This window comes from Monodon monoceros, unplaced genomic scaffold (assembly GCF_005190385.1).
Source record: "Monodon monoceros isolate NGI ecotype Baffin Bay Population unplaced genomic scaffold, NGI_Narwhal_1 Super_Scaffold_5, whole genome shotgun sequence".
NCBI lineage: Eukaryota > Metazoa > Chordata > Mammalia > Artiodactyla > Monodontidae > Monodon > Monodon monoceros.
This window is the reverse complement of record NW_021703782.1, coordinates 85,371,961-85,382,551: the sequence shown is the minus strand read 5'-3', so window position 1 is coordinate 85,382,551 and position 10,591 is coordinate 85,371,961. Positions and strand designations below refer to the sequence as shown.

The 10,591-nt window shown below is 35.6% G+C and overlaps 1 protein-coding gene across 1 annotated transcript; it reads right to left on the bottom strand.

The window, feature by feature from the left end:
• Positions 1-24: 24 nt before the first annotated feature.
• LOC114884242 (protein NipSnap homolog 3A) lies at positions 25-10,330 on the bottom strand. Its single transcript, XM_029203090.1, has 6 exons — positions 10,159-10,330; positions 7,360-7,570; positions 5,120-5,278; positions 3,399-3,548; positions 953-1,039; positions 25-863 (listed from the first exon to the last, which is right to left on the bottom strand). Exons 1-6 carry the CDS (start codon positions 10,216-10,218, stop codon positions 787-789), a joined length of 744 nt encoding a protein of 247 aa, XP_029058923.1. The 5' UTR covers positions 10,219-10,330; the 3' UTR covers positions 25-786.
• Between the last annotated feature and the right edge of the window lie 261 nt (positions 10,331-10,591).

Genomic DNA, 10,591 nt, shown 5'->3' with positions numbered 1-10,591 from the left:
TAAAACACGATAAAAAGAATCAGATTGTATATGTAGGCTTTTATTAGAGCAAACATTTCCATAACCATAAATATTAAAACAAACAGATGACCAAGTAGCTTTGTTAAACACTGATTTAAAATGAAGTAAAAATTAGTAAAGTTAACTGTAAATGAAGATACTGCAGTATATAAACCAATGGGTCATCAATAACTTTTAATACCAGGACCTAATAACATTATTTTCCAGGTAAGTAATTATTAATGTGATAACCATAATTAATACAGATGACACAGGTAACATTGTACTCTTCCATAGTAAAGAAATATGTTTAATATTTTTATGAATCCTATCTGGTAGTATAAAATAAACTTTAATGGACAAAAACTTTTAAAATCTCAGAAAAACAGACATGATGAAAAGGTTAATAATGTATACAAATATTTTAAAGATATTATCACAGCTATGGAAATGAAAGAATCATTTGAATGCAAGAAAATGCTATAAAAGCAGAGGGTTGTCAAAATAGAGAAAAAGAGATATTTGGAAACAAATGAAAAGTCAAGATCCTATAGTAACTATTTTTAATGTATGACAGATACTGAAATGCCTAGGCAAAAAGGAACAGAATGTTTACTGACGTGGTGGTGATAGTGGACAGAGGTAGCTTTTAAATATGCAAGGGACATAGCAAATTAACTTACCACCTCCATCAAATAAAAGTGAGAATCTCTTGGGAGAATTTAAGCACCATTAGTAGACACATCTTATGGCAGTTAATGAAATGCTTCATTTATCAGTGGAAGACTATTTCAATGGTGAAAATGACATAGGAATCAGAAGCATATTCTGCTGAGACCCAAGGAAGTTAACACTTTCCCGAACTGGAAAAAAATTCATAAGAAGGTATATAAAGTTACTGACTAAATCAGATTTGTTCTAAGAATAACTTGTGCTTAGTGAAATAGCTTACCAGCTGCCACAACTCTGGGATCCTCATGAGACTGGTGTCTCCCAGCTGCTCGGCTATCCGCACTCTCGTTCCACCAAAGAACATGAACTGCAGAAATAAATAAACCAGAAATAGATTCTAAAGACTGTGGCATTACTCAAATAAGAAAGACAGAAACATTAATCAGAAACTGTAACTCCTATTCTTTAAATAAAAATAGTGATTATCAACAGGGTAACACTAAGTATATTAGTGATAAGATTTCAGAGGGGTGAGCGATTTGGGAGAGAAATTTATAAACATTGTTTCCAAAGTTTCCTTACTATAAATAATGCTGACATAAATTTCATTAGAGCAGCAGTACATGTACATAATAAGAGCAATGTTGATGACAACTTCTACTAACATTTATTGGGTGCCTACTATGTGCTGAGACTGGTTTTACATTTTGTGTGTATTAACTCATTTAGTTTTCATAATAACCTTCAGTGGTAGGTTATTATTATCATCATTTTATGGATGAGGAAACTAAGGCACAGTAAGGTTAAGTAACTCACCCAAGGTGACAGAGTTTTAAGTGGTGGAGCTGGGATTCAAACCCAGGCAGTCTGGATCTGATTATTTTCTTAACATAAACTCCTAAAATTTAAATTGAGAGAACCAAAGAGTATCTTACATATATACACTTACAAATGTACAGTGTATATATTATACACTATCCTCCAGAAGTGAAGTACTGATTTATACTCAGCATATTATCATATTCCTAGTACACTGAGAATGAATTTAAGATTAAAAAGTGTGTGTACACACATATCAGTAGTTTTTTTAAAATAAAAATTCTACACGTCTATTATAGTAAATTAGAGATTTAAAAAACCTTTAATGTCATCATTCAAATGTGATTATATATTTTATATCCTTTCAAATTTCCTTCTTGTATAACTAAAAACATTCATATTTCCTAGAATGTTGGCAAAAACTGTTGAAAAAATTAAGCTTTTTATTTTATTGCCAAATTATTAAGGGGGGCAAGATTAAGCCAATACAACCCTACATAGTACAACTGCTTGTTTGTCCCCAACCCCTCCAATACTATATCTATATAATATGTTTTTATTAGGTAAAAAATGACATCCAATTATTGTTTTAATTTGCAACTTCTTTAATATATATTAGTCATCTGTGTCTTCTTTGCATAAGCTTTTATTTTTCTTTTTGCTTTTGGATTTCATTTGTTTTTGGTATGCACAGAAATTTGAGCCTTTGTACAGTAAAATCATCAGTTCTTTTCTCTCCTTCATAGTTTTCTTCATTTGCTTTTGGCTTAGAAATGTTGTTCTCACATATTATTAAATAAATTTATCTATATTTTGTTTCAGTAATTCTATGAATTCAGTTTTTTAATTGATATTTATAATCCATCTTGATTTTATTTTAGTGTATGGTGTGAGAAAGGCATCTAATAATTGTCATAATTTTTCTCCTCTTCATGTACTTTCCAACTCAAACATCTATTTTTGCACAGTTCAACTTTTTTTTTTACAATATATTATTAAAAGTTGAATTTCTGGGCGACGATCAGCTCAACTCTGGATATGTTAGGTTTGAGATGTCCATTAGACATGAAGTGGAGAATATGAGGAGGCAACTGGATATTATGAGTTTTCAAATATTAAAAGTCTTAGCTATCCTCTCAGATAAACTTTAATATCCCAAATAGGTGTTTTATTAAATAAATCAATATGGTATACATACTATGTGTATATAAGTAGTGAGAAATGGGTAATTTTTTTCTTTGGGCTTGTCCATGTCCATTTAATATTTATAATAACTATATATTACTTTTCACCCCCAAACAACCCAAGTAATATTATTAAAAAAATCACAAATGGTACAACAGTACAAACTTTCACATATAAAATAAATAAGTTGCTGAGAAGCTTAAAAGTTCCCATCACAAGGAAAAAAAAATTGTAACTATGTGAGGTAATGCATGTTAACTAAACTTATTGTGGTAATCATTTCACACAATATATACATATATCAGATCATTATGTTGTACACTTTAAACTTACACAATGTTATATGTCAATTATATTACAATAAAAGTGGAAAAAAAATCAATAAAACTCCATTCAGAGATTATGTAGATTATGAAAAAAAGATTATGAAAGGAATAGGTGATTTCTTGAGGTCCTTTCCAGTTTTAAAATTTTTATCATTTTGATGTATCAGAGAAAAAGGCAGTTCAATATTTGCAAAAGTCTTCATAAGGTATTAATATTCTAAATAAATAAGATTTAAAACAGGTTTACTCAACCCTTAAAATCACAAAAAACTAAAAATTTGGCAATAAAAGGTAAAATACACTCAATAATGAGAAGAGAGACAAACTGACCCAAGGAACTTAACAGTAAATCACCAATATACTTTGCAATGTCATAGAAGAGATGGACAACTGTACCTCTGTTGAGTATTCCATATTCTGCATGGAACACTCCAACTAATTTTGTGTAGCCTTGATTGACATGAGTATGAACTGCCCTTTTAAATGGGTCACCCCACAGAGCTGGCCCACCAGGTTTCATCTGAAAAGTAGCCAGTTCATAGACTCCTGGAATAGGGAGAAAAATAAGTATTTTACTGAACACATTCAAGCAATTTGTAATCCTGTCTAGTTTGGTTCCAGTGGAAAGCTAATCTATATATAGATTTGGAGGATCATATACATATACATGTTTATGTAGACATATTTATTAATAATTTGCACTGTGCTTTTATGTGTAGAAAGTCCTTGACCTACTTTAAGGATGAGTTGTTAAGCTTATAGAGAACAAAGAAAAAAGGGACTGGAAGATATAGGTAAGTTATTATCTAAAATATTTTTAATTTATAAAATTTATCAATAAAATAGTGAGAAAATAATGGAATAGGACTTTTTAGCTGCCTGCATTTACACTTTTGTAATAGAAATGAATAAAGTATTTTCCAATCTCTTACAGTTCTGTTCTTCTTTCCAACTTCTACTACATTTTTGCTTTATATAATTTCCCCCTATAGGTTTCCATTTCTACCAGGAACAGCAAGCAAACAATGGACCTGAAGTGACTGTCTCAGAGTTTTTGAGGCAAAACAAACCCTAAAGGAGGTGGTTTTATTATTCCAGGTATATAATATCCAGGTAAATACTTGAAAAGTATTTTACCTTCTGGGTGGAAGTATAGGGTGACAGAAAGAAACCAGGGGACCAGTAGATTTGAGAAGTAAAGGAAAAACATGCAAAAGTTACTGAAGAATCATGAATAACATAGAGGAAGAGAACCAAGATTTGACATTCTCTTTGAAGCCCACTAGTTCATTTAGGTGGTGCCTAAAACTGAGGGGATCTAGGTGGATAAGGATCTAAATAAGACTTTTCAAATCTCTTGTAATCCAAAATGCACTAGAGTTGGGAATAATGGGGGAAATAAAATAAAATTTAAATTAGTTTATGCTTTTTCTAATCTAACCTTTGTTTAAAACTGGATTGAGGTAATAATTTCTTTAAGTCAGCAAGAAGTGAAATCAGGAAGAAGACAAATCTTTAGGAATTATTTTCAAACTGAGAAATAAGAAAGAGGAAGACATAAAAGTTAGACTACAGTAATACAGCTTGGCAGTTCCAGTTAATTCATTCCCCCCAAACAGTCAAATTTTATAAGCAAATTTGTACTTCATGATTTGAGATTAGTAGTAATTTATGGAAAAATACTTTTATATCTAAAAGTTTGTAATATTTAAAAATTATGAAAAAATATCATACACTATCCCTCATCTACCCACATGTGCTCCCTGCTCCCAAGGCCCAACTTCTCAACCTTTAGTGACCATGTCAACTTTTTCTATAATATAGCTAAACTTTAAGTATCAGTATGATACCAATTTGGAAAAAAACTCCATTATTTAATGCTCAATTTTTAAGAATAAGCTAAGAGCTCCAAATTATTTTTATCTCAACAATCAACATATGTTCCTATATTATGCAAAAGATTAACTTGATTTTTTTTCCAGTAGAACTTTAGTTTGTATAGCTTAAAATTTTTAATATTTTCTCCATTTTTTTTCCAGTAGAACTTTAGTTTTTATAGCTTAAAATCTTTAATATTTTCTCCATCAAAATTCATTGACTAAGACGGAAGGACTTACCTTCTTTTGGAGGTTTTTCTAATTTGCACCATGGCACCAGATAAGTAATTTCACTCTCTTGTTTATGAATAAGAGCCAAATTTGGAATGAGAAATTGTTCTTGCCATTCCTTATCTTTGGCCAAGGCTTTCTGAACTTCAGTTCGATGAGCAAAATTGTCTATGGGATGAAAAGGAGTAAGAAAAATAAAAATGTTTGATTTAAAACCACCTGTACTTTTTCTGGGTTTCATTCAGTTTAGTAAATGTTCATCGAGGCCACATAAGGACTGTGTTATATCACTGGAGATACCAACATAAGTAAATGTGACACCTGTCCCCAAGTTTTTCATGGTCTAAAAGGGGAGCAGGAATGTAAACAACTGATAATATCATATAGTAATGGGCTTTATATGCTCTACCACTTAGTAGGTAGTTGTGAGGCTTAGGTAAGTTATTGAATCTTTGTGTCTGTTTAACTCCAGGGCTGAAGTGAGGATTAAATGAATTAGCACATGAAAGGAGCTCAGAACAGTGTTTGGCACCTAGTGAGTACTCAGTATCTGTTAACTATTCTTATTAATTTTATTGAGGCATTTAAATTATGGCGCCAGTTTAGAAAAAGACTATTTTTCTTTGTCAGTGGTGATGGTGATGAGTGGTCAGGTCAAGGTATAACTGAATTAAATTGAACATAAATGAAATTTAGATTTGCTTTTTCAGCCTCTTCTTTGAACAAACAGCTTCCAAAGAAATAGTGCTCATTCTCTTACTTACTGTCATCCATTCTTTTTACCCAGTACTATTTCTCTTCTGTTTGTTACCCATATGTTACTAACATATGGGCCTAGTACTAATATTTACTAATAGGGCCTTATAAGACTAATGGTAAAAGAGTTCTCTATGGTTTACGTTGCAGATAAGGAATAACAGCCTTCTTAGAGCATTAGTAAGTTATATCAGGACCTTACGAGTAATTTCTTAATGGGACGTGATTCAGCTGGTGGTGCATTAAAGCATAAATTGTGTTTTTTTTAATTTATTTATTTTTGGTTGCGTTAGGTCTTCGTTGCTGCGTGAGGGCTTTCTCTAGTTGTGGCGAGCGGGGGCTACTCTTCGTTGTGGAGCTCGGGCCTCTCATTGCGGTGGCTTCTCTTGTTGCGGTGCACGGGCTCTAGGGGTGTGGGCTTCAGTAGTTGTGGTTCGCGGGCTCTAGAGCGCAGGCTCAGTAGTTGTGGTACATGGGCTTAGGTGCTCCGCGGCATGTGGGATCTTCCCAGACCAGGGCTTGAACCCGTGTCCTGTGCATTGGCAGGCAGATTCCTAACCACTGCACCACCAGGGAAGTCCCATAAATTGTGTTTTAATGGGGTTTGTTTTATTACAACAGGGAGAACCCCTAAACTATGGCCATGTTAAATACAGAATGAGTACTTTTCATATTAAAGTACTATATGACTATTAACTTTGGACACTGATGACCAAACACTAAATGAAATTATTAAAAGTTCTTTAGATATCATCAAGTCCTGATGTGACTTCACAAAAATTTAATATTGGAGTTAAACATTCTAGGGATTCCTGTAACCGTTCTTGTAAACCAGGGGTTGGTCAACTTCAATATTGAAAGAACTCACTTCCTTTCCTTTACCTCCCTAGCTTAGTATAATGACAGTGAATTCCTTGAAACTCTGGGGGCAGAAAAAAACCCAAAGTGGTCCTGAAATATAACAAAATTATTAAATCTTAAGGATGGGTGAGGGCTTCAAAGTTAACTATCATCCTCTATCAACTTCTGTTTCCCTAAAGTCCCTAGATGTTTGAATGATTTCTGCTAAAACATTGATATCCAGCTATAGCTTCAATATAAAGAAAAAATAATTCTATTTTCTTTTATGATCCTAACTCACTCTGGTTCTTGCATTAACTGCTTTAAATTTTTCATAAAAAATCTGTACAATAAGCCATTCTAAACTTTTTTTCTAGAATTAAAGTCTAGCTTAGAATTTTATGACTTGAAATTGGAGATGCCACATTTTCCCAATATTGCTTCCCATATGATAATATAAAGGTTTCTGGCAATGGGCTGTTAAGAGGTATACTGTTGGGAAGAATAATCACTGAATTAATTTTTTTGGTATTGCTGTTTTAGTTTTACTTAACCTGTATGTATTTATAGTAACATAGATCCAAGAACTAAGTCTCATGTAATATCTAACTGAATGAAAATCTGTACTGAATACTTAAGCTGATGACTCATACCATACTTCCAAACATGAAACACTTTATTCATTCTGCCTCCAAATTCTACAGTCCAGAATCCAACCAATTCAGAGTGAGCTGTCCGAAGATGAATGTTTTTCTTAACATTTTCCAGGAACTCATTCATCTTTGAGGGCTTAACATAACAGGTACGAAATTCATAGAATGTTCCATCGTATTGTCTGGGGCCTGTAGCAAAAGATGAGCACACCTGAAGAAAGATAAGGCAACTTGAAATATTTGGGGAAGGTACAGTTTATAATATTATGTTACAAACAAATCTGAGTCTGGAAACAAGGGACACTCATTAAACTCATAATCTGTTTTGACTTCTGTTGTCCTCTCTCCACTGAATTTGTTTAGAGATATGTCAATAAAGATGCCTGCTTTAAACATTCTAAATATATAGCTACTGTTTCCTAGCAGGGGCTCCACCTTTAGTCACTTTTCCATGAGACGCTCCTAAGGCGGCACTGGGTCAGTCTCTTTACCAAAGGACAGTTAGGATCCTAATAAATTTTACAAATAGTTAGGATCCTAATAAATTTTACAAATAGTTTATTTTCCCTTATTTAGCTAATATTCCATCTATATTGAATAGCATATGTATTAGAGTTAAGCATTTAAAACAATTTTTTAACATATACAGGTATTTTGGCTGGCACAATGACAATGTGTTTACTGGCAGAAAACTAATTTTTTTTTTAGGTTCTTAAAACAATGGAAATTGCTGGTCAGATAGAAGTATTTTCTAAATCCAGTGAAGTGGACCACTAGTCAAAAATAGAACAGGAGTGTAACTAGTGTAATAGGAAACTATGACTTAGCCAGTTGCATTGTACTATGGTGATAGCCTGTGTAAATGCTAGAAAAAGGAAACATCAGTAAGTCAGAATTGTCTGAATAATTATTAGGGTTTAATTACATGTGCAACCTGAAGAAGGGCATTTAATCCACCCAATTATAGCAGGTTGATGGAAATATCCCTTAAGAACCATTCATTACTTTTGTAATAGTCATATGCTCACAATGTAAATTTCTAATTGGGTTCTCTGAGTAAACTTAACTTTCAGTAGATGCTTTGTGTATGTATATGTGTTTGTGTATATATATATATGTATATACAAATATATGTATATACACACATGCGTATACATATACATTCATATAGCATTCTAATTTACATATCCATCGTACATAAGTTTGGTTAGCATGTGCACATTTCCTGAAGCTGATTATACCAGAATTATCTATTAAAGTAGTTTTGGTACTTATAAGGCTATTGATGAATTTTGGGCTTATACTGACTACCTGATATGTCAAAGGAAAGCAGTAGGCTTCTTCCTCTGACATATATTTTGTTTACAAAACACAGTAATGCATATATTTTACTTAATTGTGTATAAGGCTTAATTATAGTAATCTCTCTTGAGGTCATTCCATGTCTATGATGAGTTATACTCTTATTGCCCAACTGACTTAAGCTTGCCATCAAAAACAATTGCAGCTGCCCCTGTATTTGACAGATATTCTTTTTGTGCCATCTTACTAAACTTTACTAACAGAATGTTAAGCAAATAAAAACTGCCTAGTATTTATAGTTTAAAAATATTATAAATAAAATATAAGTATATCAGATATCAGAAAATGGGCCAATAGGGTACTTGTAACAATTGCTTTTTAAGTTGCTTTTCAGGGAATTTGTATTTGGAGATCAAAATATGTGATCAAAGGCATACATTTTATTATCGTTGGCAGAATAACGTGTCCTCCCTGTATCCTCAAGTCCATTCTCTACGTCTGCGTCTTTATTCCTGTCCTTCCCCTAGGTTTGTCAGAACCATTTTTGTTTTCATTTTTTTGGTTGACATTTAATAACGTCAAAGTTCAGAGTAAAATTCTAAGGAATAATTCTTGGTCCTGCCCCAATAGAGAGACTCAGAACAAAGACTGTATTGCTAATCTTGGGTGAAGGGGCCATTAATGGTTCCTCTTTAGTCTTCACCAGAAAGTCAGTCTCTAGAGTAGATTATAATCCCCTTCTTACTGCTCTTTGAGAAAGAAGTAAAAGCCTAAACACCAAAAGGAAAAAACCTCTAGGTTAGATTCACAAAATAGGCCAATTCCTGACAGTTAAGGCTGAATCACAATAATCTATTTTGTACATTTTTTATCCAGATTAAATAAGTTGTCATCATCATATTTGCAACGAGGTTCCTGACACTGCCTGACTAGGGCACCAACCTCAGGAGACAGTGGCATTTGGGCAGGATGCTTCACCACCTGCACCCTGGGCCCCCTCTTAAAGGTTCTCTGCCTGCAAAATGCTGGACGGTTGTGTATTTCGCTTAATAGGGGGAGGCCTGTCCTATTGCCCCTTCAGTCTGGAGGGGCTTGTCAAAACACAAATCAGTAAGAGAGGCCGGACCAGTGTCTAGCACAGGCCCCAATGCGGCGACAGCAACCTCGCATAGCCGCAAAAACGCAGCAGCTGGCGCTTCGGGGGGGCTTCCGGGTACCTAGGCTAGAAACGGCCCCTGTCCACGACTGTTTGCGAGCCGGCCGGAGGCGACCCTGGCATTGCGTCTTCCTCTAACGGAACCCTTCCTCCTGCCGCGCAGCCCGGGGTCCGCCGCCACGGGATTCCGAGACTTGTACTAGAAGTCAGCTCTGCGGCAGCAGAACCACGTTGGCAGGTCTGGGCCCGTAGGCGCATGCGCGGCCCGCGCTCTCCCCGCAGACGCCCCTCCCCGCCCCTCCCCCAGGGAACGATTTGGGCGCGTCTCGGACGGCCAGTACCTGAGGCGCCTGCGACCGAGCGGCCAGAGCCTTAGTCAGGCTCCTTCGGAGGGCAAGCATGGCACGGCTTCGAGCGCTGAGAAGGGCTGCGGCCGGTATTCTTCCTTAAATTCTTCCTCCTGTGGCTTCCCGACTAGCAGGAAGCGGCGCCTGCACAACTGCATCAGACTCGGGGCGGGTCGGCTCCTCCTCCTGCGTTGGGGCCGCGGGGGGGGGGGGGGGGGGGGCGGCCGGACCGCCCAGTCAGCCAGGCGTCCTCCGCAGCCTGAGCCCCAGACGCGTTTGGTGTTAGCTCTGACCCTTCCTTCCACGTTGGTTCCCTCGAACGTTCTTACCCCCAGCGTCAGAAATGACATTAGAATTAGCTGAGTGCTGATGTCGCTCCTGTACCACCTGTCTGGGCCCGTCGCCTCATCTCCTTGCGCACGTGCGT

Coding starts and splice junctions, on each gene's coding strand:
- LOC114884242 (XM_029203090.1), bottom strand. CDS start 10,218: ATGCTTGCCCTCCGAAGGAGCCTGACTAAGGCTCTGGCCGCTCGGTCG. Junction 3,549..5,119: donor AGAAAAACCTCCAAAAGAAG/GTAAGTCCTTCC, acceptor TCCCTATTCCAG/GAGTCTATGAACTGGCTACT. Junction 864..952: donor TCCCAGAGTTGTGGCAGCTG/GTAAGCTATTTC, acceptor ATTTTTTTCCAG/TTCGGGAAAGTGTTAACTTC.